The sequence below is a fragment of the Taurulus bubalis genome, assembly GCF_910589615.1.
Source record: "Taurulus bubalis genome assembly, chromosome: 1".
Lineage (NCBI taxonomy): Eukaryota > Metazoa > Chordata > Actinopteri > Perciformes > Cottidae > Taurulus > Taurulus bubalis.
Window position 1 is genome coordinate 10694237 of NC_136589.1, and position 21738 is coordinate 10715974.

Genomic DNA, 21738 nt, shown 5'->3' on the forward strand with positions numbered 1-21738 from the left:
TCGTGTTTGAGCAGGCTTTGGTTGCATGGAGGTGATTTAGCATTTTATTTGCTTTTTAAAAATGTATCTTGAGATTAGCAATAAACGGTCTTGCGTCTCACGTTGCTAATTGGACTGTAAAAACATTGACCGTGTACAAATGAGGAAGACTTGGCCATAATATTCGCTGCAAATACATAAACCCAGAAATATTGTACATTCCATGACTGCAAAATATGCTAATTTGTATACATTTGATGTTGCTGATCATTTCTTTCACGTCCTCACATTACGGCCTCTTGTTTCCACATGTGTACTGTGTGTGTGTGTGTGTACAATATGAACCGCCCCGCTCTCCGCTGTCTGGACGCCGTCCAGGTGTTAAATCTGATACCACTCCTAAATATCCGACACCTTACTCAAATATTTGAGGGAAAACAAACACAAAAGCCCATGTGTGTTTTAGATGGAGCTGCGGCTCTGTGTTGAAAGTAGAGGGAAGAGAACAGGATATTGCTGCCATATACAGTAAAACGTCTGACTTCGTGTAATTTAAACACGTACTGAGTGTTACAATGATATTGAAATGACTGACAATGGGCTGCGATGAATTTGCGTCCTGTGTGGTTTTTCTCCCGAGACGTGCCGAGCTGGAAGCAAATGCAAATGTCTCACCTCATCTCAATAGGAGATCTAAATATATATTTTTCCTCCACTTGTTTAAAAGGGAAAAAAAAATCTGATTTTAAAGAGTAACATTTTTCGTTTTAAAATCAGTGACGTGTGGAGTGTGTTTGCGTGTGTCATCCTGCAGTCTGAAGATGATACGTGTGTCCAGGAAAAGGCCATTTTCTCTCAGGCTTGCAGCCAAACACATACATCTGTGTGTGTGTGTGTGTGTGTGTGTGTGTGTGTGTGTGTGTGTGTGTGTGTGGAGGTGGGGGGTGAGTTGCGAGGCAGTGAACTCTCTCATTTCTTGCCACCCCATCTGTTTTCAATGATGAAATGTTTCGAGCTAATTGCTTTCTAATTAGTTGTCAATAACAGGCTCAGCTGGTGTCCATGAGTTTTACGGGAAAAAAAGCTGCCAGACGTTTTAGGCTACTGCTTGCTCCCTTCTGACCCCCTCCTCCCTCACCCACACTCCCCCTCCTACTATTAGAGCTCTGTTTGCATCACACACACACACACACACACACTCGTTTAAGTCGTTACTCATCTCATGATATAATAATTAGTTTCACCTTTTGGTTGTGCATTACATGGGGGAATCTGTGTGAAACTTGGCTGGGTGTAGTGTCATGCAGGCTGTGTGTGTGTGTGTGTGTGTGTGGGGGGGGGATTGGCTTGGCAGCCAGCTAACTAGTAGCTGAAACCGAGCCGGGGGAGAAAATAATAGAACTTTGCTCCCCTGAGCATTTCATTTTTTTTCTATGAACCACTATGAAAAGCTGTCACATCGCAACATCACTGCTGTAACTGGTCCACTGTGTTTATTGATAGGAAATACTTTGATTCTCAGTTGTCTGTCAGCCGGACAGAAAAAAACGGAGGCCTGTTGGTTTTCGGAGAGCGCCACAGTGTGCAGCCAAAGTGTCTGTTTCCATTGGAGCTCTGCTACCGACTCAAGTATGAAGTAAAATGAGTGTGTCCTTTGTGTTATGTCTTATTTAAAAAAGGGAAACAGATTTTCATTTCTTACAACTTTTTCCATATTTTCACAGTGCGAGTAAACAATATAGATTTATCTTGTAAACAATTTATTTTCTTTAGGTACTAGGACTTTTAGAGGGCTCAAGAGGTGAAGTAAAGAGTACGTCTCCCTCTCCCATCCCCAACAAAGAAGACTCAGTGATCCCTTCTGACTCCCTTACACTCAATACGGCGGCAAACATAACAAAAACTGGGATTTAATCATCTTGTATAGTGCCTAAATGAGCACAGAAAACAATCGGCTGATTTCCAGCAGTGTTAGCAGAGTTCAGCCAATGACGGACAGACGCACACAACTAAGCGCATGATCTCGTCAGATGATTACTGGTCTATATTGCAACGCATTCCAGCCTCCTGTAAAAACTACAGGTTTAAAATCAGCCCTTTGTTGCCCTCACCTGTCACACGGATGGTGTAGTTGCTGAGCAGCGCGTTGCTGTGGGCGAGCCGGCAGGAGTAGACGCCCGAGTCCTCGAACGACACGTTGATGATGCGCAAAATCCTCTGGCCCAGCCGCGTCCGGTTGCTAGGCACCAGCCCGGCGCCGTCTTTGAACCAGACGATGGGCTCCGAGTGGTCCTCCAGGTCACATGACATTTCGAGGGTGTCCCCCATGCCCAGAACATAGTCCTCCAGGAAGGCTGTTTCGCTGGACACAGAGTCTGCGCACAAAAAGAGGACAGGGATGAGGTTTTGTTTTCAAAAACGTTTCAAGACACATTCAGCTGATGATTGGAAATCTGTGTTACATGACATTTTTTTTATTTAAATTTTCATTCATCAAGTAAAAATGCCAAATATTCTTTGGTGCTGCTTCTTAAATATGAAGGTTTGCTTCTTTCTGTCTGCATGTTAGAGTTCTACGTCACAGTAAATGTAGACATGAAGAAGACATTTTGAAATTATCAGTTTAAATAGCAGGCTAATCCATCATGTAACTAACATCAATATATATATTGAGGGGAAACCAGGCAGGTTCTCTGACGTTTTGCTCCCTGTAACATCAGAAATCACTTTTCTCCCCACAGGTTTTGTCAAATTCTAAAAACAAAGCGTTTAAGATTTTGTATTAACACCATCTTTCTCTTTCAACAGTGTCATTAGGAGGCAAACTCAGTCTCAGATCGTCTCGGCACAAGAAAAGAACACTCCTTCTCAAACAAAGAGGCAGTGATGCTGAATTAACTGCTGACCCGCTGGCGAGCTATCAGCTAATCTGCCTCTGGAAGGCAGAAAAGTGCAACTTTTCACTCCAACCTCTACCCTGTCACACACCAACTAATTTACTCCAAGAGCTCCCTCGGTTAGAGCCAGGGGGAAAAATCAACACTGTTACTGGCATCGTTGAGGATGGAGGGCACGTCTGGATAAAACAAACAGTGGGTCCCCTTGTGTCTCCTCCATCATTGGTGTCTCCTCATCCAGACCTCAATTATACATCCTCACCGTTGGGGAGAGACAGAAAAGCAACATCACACAACACTCTGGTCGCTCTGGCAACCATTCAAGGGAACGGCCACGTATGTACACACACACACACACACACACACACACACACACACACACACACACACGAGGGCACTTAGAAGCACATGCACATGCGTAACTTACATATGTGCAGGCGTGCAGTACAAACGCCCGGTGTGAAAGTCTTTTTGAATGAGCTGCTTGGGCAACGGAGTACACAAATGCTCACCCGGCCGCCCACAGGGGGGGAGAACACTGCACGAGGTGTGTTAGGATGCATGATTTATGATGGCAAACACAACCACTGTTGACCCAATGAAAGGGCGGCGGCGGCCTCACCAAGCCTCGCTGGCAAGCAGCGAACGTGAACGCAGCCCTTTTTCCTTACGGACAGCCTCAGAGCACAGATTTGGAAAATTTAAATTGAGAGGCAGGGCTGGAATCGGGAGTGGCCGAGACGAGACCATCTTCATGGGGAATACAAAATAGCCGCACTAAATTATAGATGGGATCTCCACTGTAGGTGCGGACGAACGCTGGCCATGTAGACGAGCGCTCCCTCGCAGACAGACAGACGCAGTGTTTACGTGGGAGAAGAACTCACAACTCACAAAACCAAACTGAGGGGTTTCCTCCAGGTGCTGCAGGTCTTAATCAAAGTGGACTGAATAGATGAATTGCGAGTCGTTCTTTTTGCTCGTTACTACACCCGTTAAAAATCTTGGAGATGTTATAAGTCAATAATATGCTTAACGCGGCCGTGGCGTTCTCTTGGCTTTGACAACGATATTTACAACACTTTTTTTTTTAAAGCAGAAAAGGCCCATTCAGTAGAAGAAAAGCACCGAGACGATGGCGCATGGAGCATAAATCCAAGCCCAGCATGTGTGTTACTTATGACCTCTGTGAAAGGAAAGGAGAAAATGGTTCTTAGAATATCTTCGGGTCTTAAACATGGGGAATTGGGCTTCATGGGGTAGATATAATAATCTCCAGAGACTCGTTGCTCACTCCGGCTTTATGGAGCCTGAGCAGCTGAGCACGAGATCCTCTGGCAGCTCTGAACGAGCGGCAGCAGACGTCTTCTTTGTATTAAGCACATATTTCCTGCTTTAAAGGGTTAGTTTGTCCCAAATTACAGAACACATATTTTCTCACTTTGGCTACACTTAATGGTATTCAAACCATTCAGATAGTTGTGTATGCTTAGGCTTTTAATCTGTTATTTTTCCACAACATTTCCTCATGTACTTAAAGCATACTGCTGCCACACAGCATCTCAGCTTATTTAATTAGAATGTGTTCATAGCAAGGCAATGCATGTATGTGTGTGTGAGATCCTGTTGTAGAAATAAATACTTTTGCTTTCATCCTGGGAAAACTAATAAAAGTGAAACGCTTGTGCACCACTTACACTGCCGTAGGCAAAACAAATGCAATTTACCAAAAGAACAAAACAAAAGATGTATGCCTCATACATAAAAAAATGTAAACAAAAAAAAAACTTAGGTACAACACAAAAGAGCAAAGCCCTCTTTTTTTACGTCACCGTCAATGACAAAATATCTGCTTCAGCTTCAGATCCTGCACTTTGAAATGCAGATTTAAAATATGAAGAAGAAAAAAAAAGACCACTGCAACATTTCAGGACAGATCTACTGGCTTCAGTGGAGACTGAGGCGGCCTCGCCGCAGCTTTCAAGTAGTGCACGGCCGTTTGATCACAGTCTCAAGAGACGGCAAGAAAAACATGCAAAGAGACAATGTCCTAGTTAGTAAGTGGGCACGTTAAATTCCTGAAGAGAAAAAATTCCAGCTGCTGTGTGTACGTGAGTGTAGGTTGTAGGTGAGTCCTCCTGGAAATACAAGAACAAGGTCCACAGGAAGAATTCCAGAAAGCAGGAAAAGCAGGAAGTGATTGGGATCCAAATGTATTTTCATATTTATGTTGCTAAAACCCCCAGTTGAAGCTCCCGAACTAGTCACACAACAGCTTTTCATATTTCCTTTCAAACATCACAAAGTCACAAAGCGGTAAATAAAAAACTCCAGTTTTTTCTTAAGATGTGGATTCGTACTGAAAAAGCAAAGGAATTAAACGACCCACGTCTACGGGTAAAATATCACGGCTTTGAACCAATCGGATTGTTTGGAGGGCCGCTGTGTGACAGCACTGATGCCATTCCTGTACGTATTCTGTTCTGATTAAACACACTAATTCAAAACCTTTTGTCTCTTCAAAACCTTTTGTGTATACGTTCTTTGTTCTCGACGAGCCGCTCGACGACGAACCTGTTTGATATCAAAGCAGCCGGAATAAATCAGATCTGAAGTGATCCTGACACTGCAGATAAAGGAAAGCTCGGCTGCAGCGTTCTGGTGCCGTCCTCCAGCGCTCGTACCAACATCGAGACATTCCCACTGTTTTCTCGTCCGGTGTGGCATGTGTGAGAAATTCTGTTGTGTGTGTGTGTGCGTGTGTGTGTGTGTGTGTGTGTGTGTCCTCTCGCCGGAAACTGGGGCCAGCTGGAAGCAATGTGTGATATGTACTCTTTGAGAGTGTGTGTGTGTGTGTAAATGTGATATGTACATGTGTGTGTGTGTGTGTGTGTACGTATGTATCTGCCATTGTAAACGAGGAACTGTGTGTGTGTGTGTGTGTGTGTGTGTGTGTGTGTGTGTGTGTGTGTGTGTGTGTGTGTGTGCAGTAAAGCTGGGTGGTCACTCCATAAATCAAGAGGCCCCCTGCCCTCCTTGCCCTTCTTACCCTCTCAGCTCAATATCATAACAAATAGCCCTTCAGAATAAAATAAAGTCTCTCTTTGAGATGCTGCCGCGTCGTACGTTAACGCGCCGCCGACAGACGCCATCTTCTTGTGTCCGTCTGAAGAGGTTTATTTATCCTCTACAAACTTCTGCAGGGGCCGGCGGGCAGGCTGCGGCCCTGGGGATGAAAAGAGCTCTTTATGTGGGGAGCCTTTCCACGCCTGCCTCTCTTGCTGGAGGAACAGGAAGGAGTGCAGACCTGACTGAGGAGCCGTCGCCATGGCTGCTGTCATATTGGGCCACATGAGGGAACACGGATGACGTTCAGCTCAGCAAACACACTTACATGAGCGCTTTTTCCAACTTGCATGCTTTAAAGTGGCGATAAGCAGGGTTTTACTAGTTTACAACGCAGGCTGACGCACATTAATATCAATGACTACGGGTCCCGATTTTCTCTCACATTTGGAGAATTTCTCCAGATGTTCAGGGGACACACGGGTGAATAGGGAACAGATATTATTATTATAATTGTTTCAAATCTGAACTTTGGAAAACGACAGGTTGAAAATTCTTAAATCATTTTGTTGACATATTAGAGCCTAAAGTTTAAGAGGGAATTTGAGATATCACTCCATAAATCAAAACATACTGTCATAACAGCCATGCAGAAAGGTGTGGATGATATATGAACCAGTGGCGGGTCGTCAGGGCCTGCTAAGCCTTCTCTGTTAGCCTAAACGGAATCACCATGAAACTTCCACAGTTGATTACTTACAAGTTGCAATTACTTTCTGCATCACAAGTTTTCTGAAATGTTATGTTTGAATATGCAAATGATGCATTATCTAATGATAACTTTTGGTGAATTTAGGAGAAATATCCAAATAAAGAGTAAAATAAAATCCTAAATGTATATTTGGGATGTTTTCTTTCCACTAGTCTGAACAATTTAGAAATGTTGGTCTATTTATCTTCCATAACGCGTCTTCTTTCAGTGTCCCACCGTGATTGTATTTATATTTGAAGGCAGGTATAGCAAATGCTGAACTACCAAGTTATACACTTCTGCAGCAGATTCAAGATTGTTTTAAAAAGGAGATTGAACATTTGTTTTCTTTTCTTATGAACTCTTGACAAGATTGTCTTTATTCAAATAAGTGCAAATGTATTATTGCCTATTTTGATGCAGATGGTCATTCAGAACTTTCTTAAAGAGTAAATCTATAACTGCAGACTGACAACTTGGACTGTCTCCTTACATTTGAGTGTGAAAACCCCACATCCAAGTTAAAATGAGACACTGAATCTAGACTTGGTCCTTAAAAAGATTGTTTTGTGTGCGGGTGTGTGCGCCATGTTTCCTGATGCGTGTCCCTCTTCAGAGGGAGGAGGATATTCTCCGAACTTCACATCCATCAGTAAACAACCCAATCGTGGCAGTTTGATGAATTCATTTTCCCCGCTGGAGGATAAAAATTCAGGGTTTCATCTTTGCTGGAACACTAAATCTGTGATTCTCAAGATATCCTCAGAAAAAACACAACTTTTGCAAGTTTAGTATCCTTTAAAGCTCTCCACCGGTTCATGTCGCTGCTTCAGAATGACGCCTTCTTGTTCGTGTTCGGCTGCTTTGCATAAAGGAACACCTCTGCAGGTTCAAACAGGCCGGCGAGAAGGATCATAAACGGTAAAAGATGACAAGGCTCTCTTTCTGTCAGGGAGCTTAACAGGTACTTTTATTGGTCGCAGAACCGCATACCTTTTAAAACCATATCTACATTGAAACCGCTTTGGAAAGTGATGGATTCCAGATGTACCAAGGAGACATTCATCTTCATCAAGCTCCCTTTTTTCCTCCTCCTCCTCCTCCTCCTCCTAGCTAATAATACAACAGGGGCATGTTTCCAACATGTGCAGGGCGGACTGCTCCCAAACCAGTGGTAAACAAAAGGCGACAAAAGGCCTTCTTTTTTTTTTTTTTAATGGCAGGTAATTAGTTGTTTGCTTCTACTGCGGAAAAAAGAATGAACTCTCCTTTTCTATTCAGAACGGGGGAGAGCAAACGCTTTCCACATTTTCTGTGAGCACTTACGGCCAATCGGTGTGCACGTGTGTGACGCCGTGTGAACAGTATGTCAGTGCTAATTTCATGTGGAAAGAGATTATAAATCTATGAAAACAAATTCAGTTTGTTTTCTTCACTTTTGTCTCCACCAATTAACTTTGTAAAAAAAATAAACTGTAATAAATACATCTTTTAAAAAAGTCTCTTGAAGAGCTACAGCGACATGCGGGCCGCGATGTCCTCCGCCGCAGCCCGTCTGCTCGCTCTGTCCCGCCAACCGATTCTTTTACTTCTGCTTCCTATGCTGAAAAAGTGGACCCGGCTGCCAACCGTTTGGCACACTCACCATCACATGCCCTTCAGGATCTGTGGAACCCCCCCGTCCCCAACCACCACCCCCACCACCAACCATCAGCCCCCTCTAACTCCATAAAGAGCACATTTCTCTTCCTCCATTTCACAGCTATGCCTATTGTACATCCTGCTCGTCCTGGAAAAGCTCCCTCTTCTTCTTTTTTCTTTTCTGCAATGTGCAGTGAAAACCCCTCTAATCTCTGTTTAATATGGTTTGGCCGGATGTAAATACCTTCGGACAATGCCCTTAATCTGGGCCAGCCTGGCAACCTCACACCGTTGCAGAGAAGCCTGCCAACAGAAGATGGAGAGAAAAGAGGGACGGCTCGGCGGAGATCAAGGAGGAGAGGAGAGGGCCGAGAAGGGGGGAGAGGGAGGGTTTCCCCAGCTTGTTGCCCCTATTCTTCACCAAGCTCAGCCGCGCTTTATCAAAAGAGCCCCCCGAAAATCAAGTTAAAGATAGACGTTGCCTCTAAACATCCCGCCCCCGGCCTGTGCCAGCCGCCCCAACCCCACCTCCCCCGCCTGGCCCTGTGCTCGGCTGCACTAACGAGCATCGGAAGCTACTGTACATCCAGAGCATCTTGGCAGCGCCCAATCGGCCTTTCAGAGCCTCACCGTCACCCCCACCTGCCCTCCATCCCTCCAGCCTCAGAGTAGGGCCTGGGTTTGGTCAACGGTAATTGTCATTCCAAAGACGAACTGGCCTAGTTTCAATTCAACAGACAAGTGTAAGAAGCTCGGGCCCCACAAAAGCCAGGATGTCTGCAAAGTGTGTGTGGGGCCACTATACAACATAATCACACTTCCCTTCACAACACGGAGGAACCAATCCGATTACAAGGCGGCTTTTGGGATCTCCTGATGCTTTTTTTTTTTAGGCAGCGACTTGCTCTTTGTACTTAATTTGGACTTAACGAAGAGAGCGGGGGTGATATTTCACGAGTCTTCTGTTCAGGTTTATTGATTTAAGGTCACTCTGGGAGACTTTGGAGGGAAGACTGATGCTCGGTCAGCGTTTCTTTAGAGGCTTGCTGAATCAGGGAAATTATCAGAAAAAGACAAGAAGCAGAAATTGGGGCAAAAACACAAAAGTAGGAACGCTTTGCTGGATGTAGAGCTAGCTACAAAAACAAACGCAGTCTATGAAAAATTAATAGTCACGGCACCATCAGAAAGTTTCAACATACTCGTCAATTTGAAACATTGCTTCTCAGAAATGTTAAATTAATAAAACAAAAAAAATCTGGAATGGTTGATAGATTTCAACCCTCATCTAAAAGAAGATATTGTCCAATATCCATTATCCAAACACTAGTTGCACAAATTCATAGTTTAACTTCTGGATGTCCTCAATTCTCAACCTCCAGATGTTTAACTCCCAAAACATTTGAACATCCAAAACTCCAAAGACAAGAAACAGCTGATTAAAAACGTCTCTGGACACTGACGCAGCAGCATGAGGAGACGCCTGATTGAAACGTTAAACTTTGACCTCCATTGACCCTGACCCTTGCCCTGGACTCTAGCAAGTGAACCACCCCCCAGTCCCCACACACACACACACACACACACACACACACACACACACACACACACACACACAGACTATTGGTAATCCACAGCTGGAATGACCTGCCGCACACAAATGTCTGTGGTGGTGGGTGGGATGGTGATGGTGTGAGAGGTGACAAAGACATCAGTGTCATGTGATGTATGGAAAAGCCCACTTGTTTTTTTGGACTTCTACACCCCCCCCCTCCCCCATCAATCTATCAGTCTCTCACACTGACTTTGTGCGACAGAAGTTAACAATGACGACGAAGAGGAGAAGCTTTGAACTGACCGCTTAAAACCATCATCTGGACTTTGTTAATTAATCTGTCAAGCGCAACAAAGACGGAGCTTTTCTTCAACCTTCAACGCCTTCACTTTGAGTAAACACCAGCAGCAGCAGAAACATGGAGCAGGGAGAATGAAATACAGTCCTTTAATGTCTACGTGTTCTGTGCAAAACCTGTAGGGCAGAAGCTAACATTAGGGACTCCGAGGTCTGGTCATTTGTGTTTTGGATCAGCAGGACATAAAAGTGTTTACTGCTCCGTTTATGATGCCGTTTATTAGCGCAGCGGGACTTTCTCCCTGGTTGTTAGTGCTCTACGTGAAACCTGCTGCTGCTCTCAGCTGCCTCTGATCACCAAGAGATCAGCACACAGACTTCCTGAGCTGCTTCCTGTGCCGGACCGGCCTGTTGCTGAACAACCAACAAGCTCTTCTTCTGTCTTTCGAAAGTGTCAAAGGCGCAGGTTCTGAAATGCACCAATTGTTTTAAACAACCAAACATGCAGCAAAAGTGTTATAAGGCGAGTCAAGCCGCTTTGACGGCTCCAGGCCGGCCTTGTTCTGAAGTTTATTATGGAGAATCAAATGGAAAAAACAGTGACCAAAGCAGTTTTTTTCTGCAGCCACAGTATCTGTTTGGAGAGCGCTACTGGGAATATAAAGGATTTTTTGCCAGTGCACGATACTTTAATACTCCCTTTTACTGTTGAAATGACAAAATCCATGATGGCAGACCAAATCAAAACTGCAAAATAAGACATCTGTACTCGGCCAAAGATTGTTTGTGAGTTAAGCACTCTGAAGCGCTCTGTGTTTTTGTAGCCCCAAGAACTCCAACTGAGTGATACGTAAATGTGTTGAAAATGACCCTCCAAGTAGCAGATGGACTCTCCATGGGTCTAAAATATGAACATGGTGGAACTCTTCGGTGCAGAAACGGTGCATTTAGTGTGCTTGCTTATGAGAGCGGGACGAGAGCAGGAAAGCCTCTAATCCCATCCTCCCTCCCTCCAGGACCTGCCTTCACTTTCAACACAAACAGGCCACAGAGAGGAGAACAACTGGAGCACAGTTGTCCTGAGACATCTATACCAGACATCTATCCTAACAGTCTGAACACTGAACAAAAGTCCTCTGGAACCAGGGTTAAGATGAACCAACGGACACTTTATAGAGCAAGTAAATGGTGTCTCAAAATAGAGTGTCAGCCATGCCCTGCAGGTACTGACAGCCTGACCATATGCATATATGGAAACCACTACAGTAAACAGGGTGGCTGCAACTGTATATGCTTCACATGGCCACAGTCGTGCTTTGCCATTCGTCAAAGAGTTAATGGAAGATATGAACATGTTCAATTGCTTTCCTATTCAGGCAGTGCCAACGTGCCACTGAGCAAAGAGCTCACACTTGACTTCCGATTGCTCCAGAGAAGCCGCTCACTGGCTGACGGTTTGGGGCTGCAGTTGAACATATTTATCTTATTGTGGTTTCTTACAGTTTTGCTACAGTTTTGTTACAAAAACGAGCGATACGCATCATGAATAATGCTGGCTACTATGAGCACACAAATCCTTTGTTTTACAGATCACATGTTATGAAGTTTAATGATTTGGTATAGTATAAAATAATGCAGACAATGTACAGAGCTAAAGCAAAGTCACTGCCAGACCGTGTACAAAGGTTGTTTTCAATACATGAGTGTAAATATGATTTGAGAGATGTTTGTAAGTTTATTGTACAAAAAGCTAAAAAAAAGGGATTAAAAGAAGATGTATTTCTATTGTAGGAGTTCAGTTATGGAACAACGCTAAAATGGATGTAAGAACGGTCAACTCATTTTTGGTTTTGAAAAGGATTATTTATAAAACAATTTTCACAGCTGTGTGAATGAAATGTGTATATATATATATATATATATATATATATATATATATATATACACACATTTTTTGCTTCTACCTATACCTTTTCAGTCTTTCTGTTTTGTATATTATGTAGAATATTGTATTGTAATAATTGTATTGTAATGACACAGTGTGACGCTGAAGCATGGTGGTTCCTAAAAGGATCAATACCAGGAGTGGTACCACATTGGCTTCACTTTTCAAGAACCAGAAGTTGCCGTCTGTTCTGGCCAAGCACATTTGGAAAGTGTTCAGCACGACAGCAATGCAACTTGTTGTGATCTGCACCAGAGGAGGATCACTTGATTGAAACGGACTAAATGTTGGCTTGTGAAAGTTAATATTATAGAGGCAGACAGGAAATGAGGGGAGACAGAGAGAAGGGTATGACATGCAAAGGTACCCATTTGGAATTGAACCGGGGACAATGCTGTTATCTGGTATGGAAAAAAAAAAATCTCACAAGACGTTGGCACTGCAAAAAGTAGCAGCTCTGCTGTTGATTTATTCTTTCTATGATTTAGCTTTCTTGTGTATTACTTTATTACCAGATGTATCAGTGCTCTTTGTTGTGGAAACTTGACTTTATAGTTCGTCGGTTGGAGGTCATCGTATCAGCAGGGTGTCAGAAACTCCTAAGCTCTGGTTTATCAGTGTTGTTGCATCTTCTCCTGTCAGCAATCATGCTCTGTGAAGGTCAAAGACGACACCATGACCCTTTAAAAAGGCTGCAACCAAGTGCAGACTGCAAACTGCCACCCCGGTTAAACAAAAAGAAAATCTCAGACTGGTAAAAATAATCGAATGTTTATTCTGATTCTGACTTTGTGGTGAAACGGAGCAGATAAACCGGCGTCCGTATAAGCTGCGCCAGCGGTGAGGAGAGAGTTGTCCCATGAGGAAAAAATGACCTAAATTATCAGATACACCACACTTTAAAAAAGTAACATTTCATGGGAATTTTGAAAGGATTTCGGACCTGGGTTATTTAAAAAAAAAAAAAAAACTGCAGTCAGCTCGACTGTCACTGCTCTGCCGTTAGCCAGCTCAACACTGACGTCTCTCTTTCTCTTCTTTCCACTCTTCCATTACGCTCTGCAGACGGTACCAGGGTTTATTAGTTTAGCTCCCCTAGCAAAATAACATAAGGGGAGAGAGAGTGTGAGGGGAGGGGCGGCGTGGGAGGGATGGAAGCTGAGTTTGGTTTCTATATTAGATGTGTCAGCTGCCCTGGATATGGGAGGGTGTGTGTGGAGGGGGGGGGGGGGACTTTAAACAGAAGCGAGTCGACCCTGGACCTTTTTGAACGAAACGGTGACAGAGAAGGTGAGCAAAGATGATGGATCAACCAGCTAAGAGAGAAAGAGATGCGGAGACTATTATACTATAACGTGTTTTGGCAATACTGCACTAAATTATGGTCAAGTCAATGAAGCTAATTGGGATTTGTTCTGGCAGACAGAAAGAAGAAGAGGAGGGATGGAGGAGGAGGAGGAGGAGGAGGATGAAGGGACAGAGAGAGCAGATGTGCAAGTGTGACCACGAGAAAGGAGGGAGGGGGGAGGAAGAGGACGATAGAGGGAGGAAGAAGATGGAAGAGACACACACACACACACACACTCAAAATGACATGCACAGAGGTAAGCACATACCCCTACACATTCACTGCCACACACACAAAATGTTGCACACTGTCTGTTGGCTCTCTGTTTCCATTCACAGAAATGTAAATGGGGTGCAGCAGAGCCAGACAGGCCCACTCTGCTTCTGGTTAGGGGGGCGGGAGAGAGAGAGAGAGAGAGAGAGAGAGAGAGAGAGAGAGAGAGAGAGAGAGAGAGAGAGAGGACGTAAGGTTGTTACAACAAGGCCCTGTTGCATGCCAGTTAGTTATGAAGCAAAGAGACACTCCTAAATTAGTGTATATTTATGTCAAATTGACATTGTATAACATCAATAAACCTAATACCCAGCAATTTGATGTCTTTGTTTGCAGAAGAAACATTAATTTGTTATAGCTAGTTATTGCTTCTGACTTTCATTTTATGTGAGTTCTTCTTTAAACACAGGTGGCAACTACACTGTCTATAGGTACATCTCTGCCAAGAAAGAACAACAAAACCGAAACAGGACAACAGTTGAGCAAATACAAGAAAAGGTACAGTAACAGCAGTAACGGGGGGGGAAATAACACATAGGAGCACAAAGAAGCAGAAACAAACAGAAGAGTGTGTGTGTGTGTGTGTGTGTGTGTGTGTGTGTGTGTGTGTGTGTGTGTGTGTGTGTGTGTGTGTGTGCCTCCTTACAGCTCGGCACACAACCTGCCATCTGTTTGCCTCTGCCAGCAACAAAATACACTCTTCCAATGGTGATGGCACAAAACAGACATTTATATGTATGCATGCGGACTGTGTATATTGGCTAATTTTTGCAATGCCATCCGTTACAACTATTCAATCAGAATTAAGTAATTATAATAATAGTGTCCATGAATCAGAGAGAAAGAGAGAGAGAAACAGTTGAAAGGAGACACAGTTTTCAATAAAACACAATCAACTAGTCACTTCACAGCACAAAAACATTTTGTCAGATTTAATTGCAGCTCCAGCTGACTTAACCCCCGACTCCCCCTCCCTGCACGCCCTCCAGAAACCAGTCCTCCTGATATGACACAATGAGCCTCTTTGTTGCCCTCCATGTTTGCCTTATCTATTAAGTATCTCAACAATTTCCTCAAGAGGAGCTTTGTAATTAAAAACACACCGTATGTCATCGCCGCTGTCAGCCGGCGGACTAAGAAGCCAGAGGTAGAGCAGAGGACATGTACAGGTGTGTGAGTGTGTAACAGAGAGTGTATGTATGTGTGAGTGTGTGTGTGTACGTGCCTTCAAAGGGCTCCGAAAACTGACGGGGATTTGACAAAATCCCAAATGATCAGAAGTTTCAAAGCTTAAAATGTGTTTGCGTAAGTTCGACAAAAATATCTGTGAGCTGAAAAGGGCGTGAAAGGGAAAAAAATGAAATCCCACTGCGGAAAGGTGGTCGGGGTTAGAAGCGAGCAGATCACACAGACTGGTCTGTATGTTCATCCATAATTCATCTAGTGACATGCAGAGAGGGTTTCAAAGGGCATTAATGAGGTGTATTGATACAAACGTAGCCGTGGCCTGCAGACACGGTTCGTACGAAGGCCCCCGGCTGACAGTGACCTCCTGATCTACAGCTGTCTGCTAATGCTGTCCATACACGGTGAAAGCTCTCCGAGGTGTGCATTTAACCCAAACCTGAGACAGCCGCATGACCTCTGGGAGGATTCCACACTCTGTGACTACAGATGAAGGGATAACAGTGACTGGATATCTACATGAGGTTACTTTCATAGTATACTAGCGCAGCAACAACCTTTTTCCACATGAACTCAACTCTGAGTGAATACTGTGTCTAGACTGTTATACCCTGCAAAAATCTCCCTAATTCAAAATGTGCATATAAAAATGACACAAAGAACACACTCAAATGTCGTTATACACAATTTACAGTATTGTGTTTTTTAAAGAAGTTAAAGAGGATCATTGTGTGAATTTAAGACAATAGGTGTTTAGCTGTGAATCGTGATCGACTTAAAGGAGTCCCGCCGAAGCGTCCCACCATTAATCATTTGGTAAACAGGACTATGAGCTGTGTTCAATGTTTAATTCCCATGTCTTAAGTGTCTGCTGGACTAAGTGCCTGATGGACTAAGGATAGAACAGCCATTGTTTAACGAGTCGTCATTCTCCAGAGCTTATTTGGCCTGCGCGCCTCCAATGCTTGCCAAAAGATTTCTTGATAATGTTGCCAGGGAAATGAACATTCATGCCGAGACTCCGAAAGCCAAAGTGTTGCTGCCGGAGGAAGAGAAACCGCTTGGAGTAACTTTTACGCTTAAATTATGATGAACAGGTCAGAGACTCGCGTATACAGCCCACACATGGAGGACTACTCATCTACATAATGGATGATTAAAGGGAGTGTTGAGCGCCCCACAGGAGGTTACACTGCGATCTCACTCAAAAAACAACCTTTTTACGAAGCCACTGTATCTCTCCAGGAGGAAAAACCCAGAACACAGAGCTGAACTGATCAGCAGAACTGAGTCCAGGTAGAAAAGTGTCCACTGGGTGTCCACTTTGAAAAGTGTCCACTTTGTGACGCAAATTTACTGTTAATTTACTTCCTACTTAAATGTTTGCAAAGGCTGGATTCCTTAAAGAGCATAATGTAATGTCTTTTTATATTGTTTTCTTAAATGTTAGCTGTTAGCTCCAAGCAGGACTGTTACCAGCTAACGTTTGCTATCTCTCCTCCTGCCAATTTCAAAATGTATTTTGTATTTATAATTTATGCATTATAAGGGACATTTTTTTGTCGTACCCAGAACGACGGGAAGCTGTTAGTCCAGAGCCCTGATTCCTGGTACCACCGCCAAAACAAATACCATCAGGTTTTCAGAATTGTGCCATCAACATGATACCAAAGTATCAGTTCTAATGATCCCTAATGGAGATATACACTGAAATAAGTCGTTCGTTTTGGATATGGCACAGGAGACATTCCATGGTGGTTGGCATTCAAATTTAGCAGTTTCAGCTTGCGTGCGCTCCTCTTTTTTCTTCTCGTTTTTTTGGGGGCGGTTTTTAGACCAAGGCAGCGAGGCGACGCTTCCATTAGAAGAACAGTTTTCTCTACACTGAAACACGGTGAAAAGTGGATTTTTTTTCACACTGAAATCTTTCCTCGTAAAATTAGCTGAACAGCTGGTTGTAAACGCTGCGTGTTTTCTGCTGGCTGAATGCACTATACACACACACACACACACACACACACACACACACACACACACACACACAGCCACTTTCAAAGATCTACAGAACACTGGAGAGGTTTTCAATAGACGTGTGTGTGTGTTCATGTGCGTGTGTGTTTGTGTTCATGTGTGTGCGTGTGAGAATTGTAGAGCCTGAGCGTAATTCTGTAGACGCCGTGGTTTTAACGAGTATCCTAATGACCCAAACAGCCCCTACTGACATTTACAATCCTTGCTGTGGGGGGGGCACACACACACACACACACACACACACACACACACACACACACACACACACACACACACACACACACACACACACACAACCTTATACTTCTATCTTTGAGAGGATACTCTCACCATGCCAAAATCCTTTTTTTCTTTTTACTCTTTGCCGTCCTCCACAACGAAATTTACAGCCAGATGTTACACAGCTCCCTCACACAAGAAAACACTTGTTTACATTTGCATTAGACCATTAAGATACACATTTTAAAGCTACGTGTATTAGTGGAATAATTACAAAATTACCTAAACATCCTCACTTTTCAAAGTCCTCACTCTGTGGGTCTAAAACTTCCATTGGTCCTCAGAAAGATAGTTGTAGAAAAGTAGACACACACAGACAAACTCAGACATTTTCTGTCTCTAAAAATGACGTAAATATTTGTTTATGTGGTTGAAGGGCATAATGACCCCCCCCCCCCCACACACACACACACACACACACACACACACACACACACACACACACACACACACACACACACACTCGGCTGTCCTTTAATTTTTGTTGTTTGTTCTTTTCATCTTCTTTTACCGCCTCCCTTTCATAATCCGCCTCTACTCAAACAGACATAACATTCACTTAACTGCAGACTCCACGTAGACCTGCTCTGTCACACATAAAACACACACACACACACACACACACAAGGCATTGGCTGCAAACTGAACGTGTTGAATTTATACGTCTGAGAACGTCGGAGAAGATGAGCCTCATATTTCTTCTGAGATGCACGAGGGGGGAGAGAGAGAGAGAGTGTGCGGTCATTTAATACAGAGGGCAGAATAATAAAACACACACACACACACACACACACACACCCTCTGTTCTTTGTCATCAGTCTCTGACATGGGTCAACTTGGCTTCTCAACATTTTATCTCACACATGAATACAGACAGGGGAGGACTTCAATATTTATTCCAGAGAGCATTTTAGAAGTATGACCATTCTGTATTTTCTATTTGTGTGGCATTCTGGGAAGTACAGCCTCTATCTGAACTATATTGCAGGTTGTCGTATGTGATATCTCAGGAACACCTGCAGGTAATTCCTTCAAATTTGGCAAACATATCCACTTGGACTCAATGATGAGCTGATTTTGGAGGTCAAATGTGAAAAGGTCAAGGTCATCATGACCTCACAAAACCCGTTTTTGGCCAAAGCTCAAGAATTGATTTGCTAATCATGACAATTTCACACATATTATGAAACAATGAAGTGATGATATTTTGGACAGATGTGAATGTAAACTGGTTGGCGGAGACATACAACCACAAGGCGGTTATTCTAGTTTATTTTATAGTCAAAGTCATATGTAGCATTTCTTAAACAGCTGTCTTGTCTTCTCAACAAAAGCTGTTTTTCCTCAACAGAAAGCTATTTCCCCATCTCAAAAAAAACGTTAATATCTGACAGCTCAATTGAAATCAATACATCATTTGGAAATATGAATAAAACTGCCCAAACTGCAGCTCAATCACTTTTAATTTATATTTACATGTACGCTGTAAACTATCAAGGGCACCTTTGTCCTTAGCACCTGCTAATATTTGACCCTGAAAGAGATCAACACATTAATCCCCCCACCCCCACACATACACACACACACACACACACACCCACACACCCACAGCAGTACACACAGAAAACACTAACCGACCACAGACAACTTTGACCGGCGCTGCCGCGGCTGAGGGGAAATTGTGCCATCTGCCAGTAAACGACAGTCATTTTATCCCCACTGCTCATCCATCTGTGGACGCGGGGAACTCTGCTGGAGGCCAGCGGGCCGCGGGGGAGACAAGACGCAAGCTGGAGATGCCCACCAGGCACAAGGCCACTGTAGGTGGGCTTCACAGCCTACTTTACCTCCTGATTACATGGAAAAATGCACCAGCGGCTGGAGGACAGAGGAGGATACTGTGAATGTTAAAGCTAAAGAAGATCGGTCACCATCAAGGATGAGTTCTATTCCGTATCTGAGGTCATGGAGAAACCTCTGTCACGTCAAAGGTGGACGACACGGGCTGAAAATGCCAACCTCCATTTCAAAAGGAGATATTCAGCATCACACTGATCCCAAAAAAAAACGTCCCATCTCACCAGGAGCCGTCTCCGATAGAAACGCGGCTGCTCATGTTATCAGCTGACCGCTCAGGTCAAATTAATCGCATCACCTCCACCGTGACAAAACTTAAGCTACTTGAAACAATAACCTCTCCAGAGCGGCTGTATTTCACCGTGTCTGTGTACCACGCTGGTGAGATCACTGCTTGAGCGCCCGCCGCCCAGAGGGGGTTCAAAAAAACTAGACCAAAAAAAAAAAAAATCTTCTTTTTGGCTGATGCTAAGCAAGATAGGCTGCGATGGCTCCCAGCAGGGAAGGCAATGAGGCGGACACAATCACAACACGTCTGTTGTAACATTGGGGGTTTTACATGAGAGAGGGCAGGGGGCGGGGTCTTTTGGCTATAAAGAGTGAAATTCACACACACACACACACACACACACACACACACACACACACACACACACACACACACACACACATATATATAGCTGTCACATCGGCCTGAAGCAGGGATGCTTTTGATGGAAGTTCACGTTGACATGAAGTCAAAATGAAAGTCTTTTAAGTCCCTGAATGCTCCACGTAAGGGATTATGTAATGAGCCATTATAGGCAGGGTGAGCAGGAATCTGAAGGGCTTCCTTGTCCTGCACATCACAACACCCTTTATTAATTAACTGAGTCACAAAACAAATTGATACATATAAACAATTTCGAAATAATTGTATAACTTCTGCTCGCCGTGTGTGAAGATATCAAGTCCTTTCAATGAGTCCGTGTCTGAAGTCTCAAGTGTATTTGGTCTGACCTCGGTTATTTGGAAGAGATACACTTAACACACACAAGTTAATAAAACTGTATGTCCGCGTTGGTGCACACACACTCCCGGAGTCTCTCAACAGCTGGATGGTATCCAGGCTCCTCGTCTTTCTTAATGCACTGCAGCGTGTAAAGTGTGTCAAAGACTAAATAGCTCTCACATAAAAAGAAAAAGGGAGGGAAGGGGGAAAAACAACAGTTGACTAACGCCTCAAAAAAATGATTACTCTACGGGGTTTTCTTTTTTTTTTTGCGCAATATGGAGATTAAAGCAAACACAGCTCAACGTTTACTTTGGACTGATCTTTGAGTAATTCTCCGCCTCGAGAACAAAGAGGGAAAATCCAAGCGAAGCAAGAAGAGTCTAATTAAATCCACCTCGTAAAAAAAAAAAAAGAGACTCCGCCACATTTGTACAAACAAAACATGGGCCTTTTGAAGTAATGAACCCACAGAAAACTGAACCGTGGTTTGTAAGCAGTCGCATTAGCATGGAAAATGAAGCGTGGAACAATTGAGGAAGAGAAGCCAACGTGCATGAGCAGCTTAACATGGTCTTTCTTGTTTTTTTTGTTTGTTTTTTTGGGACGAGCCCCCTTTAAGGCTTCTTTAAAGGCTGGTTCAAGACGCGGTGTGAAGCCGACTTGAGAGGGGAATTCTTCTGAGCTGTGTGTTTGTTGTCGCGCTGCAAGAAAAGTGAGTTACGGTTTTTCTTTTTTTCTCATCTCTGTCTGACTAACCGTCCAAAACCAGAGGACCTCACGTTTTCAATATTTGGCACTTTTGTTTGATAAACGACACATGATCTGATCTATTCTTCATCTACTGATGTCCGGCTTCCCTCGCATAAGGTCACCAGTGTGGTGGAATCAGCAGTCCTACCTGTGGGCTGAGCGGTGGGCAGCCTGGCCGGAGCGACGCAGACGGGCAGCAGGAAGGTAAGCCAGAGTGAGCACCACAGCGCCGTCATCCCTCTGGACGGCGAGGTGAGACGCAGAGCAGCGAGGCCCGACTCGGACTCAGACGGCATCCTCTGTTCGCATGCTGTCCGGCAGAACGGCGGCCTCCGACGCCGCAAGAAACTATCCAACAACTCCCCGTCACCGACCTGGAAAGGAAGAAAAACCAACAAGGAGGGGGAAATCAATCAGAGCTGAATGACAGAGAGAGACGTTCCGAACGTTCAGAGCGAGCTTTGGGCTCGGGTTGGACTGAGGCAGAACATGCAGCAATCAACTCTGGAACTCTAAAGTATGAAATATTCGACTGCAAATTGAACACAGCACGAAGAAACGCCTCGGGTGCTGCACACATGCTACCATATTTTGACCTGACATTCCACACAGATTTCGAGGATTACAGTGGAAATCCCTCTTTGCAGTTTGTCTCAGGAACGTTCCTCGGAGCACCTGATCGTCATGGAAAGGCTGGATAGGAGCTCTGATATTGGAGCAGCTCAACAACCCCCACAGACTAGAATACACGTTCATTAACCAGTTGAGGAGGAAGACAAATCACATTATTTTCTGCTTGAGAAACTCCTCTGCGTTCACTAATCTTCCTGCGGATGAGGAATGCCGACATCTACAGTGCCAGTGGCCCAACAAGCCCGCAGGAGGAGGAG

The 21738-nt window shown here is 44.0% G+C and overlaps 1 protein-coding gene across 2 annotated transcripts in view; it reads right to left on the reverse strand.

Moving 5' to 3' along the window:
- fgfr3 (fibroblast growth factor receptor 3) overlaps positions 1 to 21144 on the reverse strand; it is a gene marked incomplete at its 5' end in the record, with an annotated part of 63810 nt that extends 42666 nt beyond the window's left edge. For both annotated transcript variants that reach the window (XM_079231321.1, XM_079231320.1), the window contains 2 exons: positions 2091 to 2354; positions 20997 to 21144. In XM_079231321.1, the coding sequence (XP_079087447.1) occupies positions 2091 to 2354; positions 20997 to 21144 (412 nt within the window). The remainder of the gene's footprint in view (positions 1 to 2090; positions 2355 to 20996) is intronic.
- Positions 21145 to 21738: the final 594 nt, after the last annotated feature.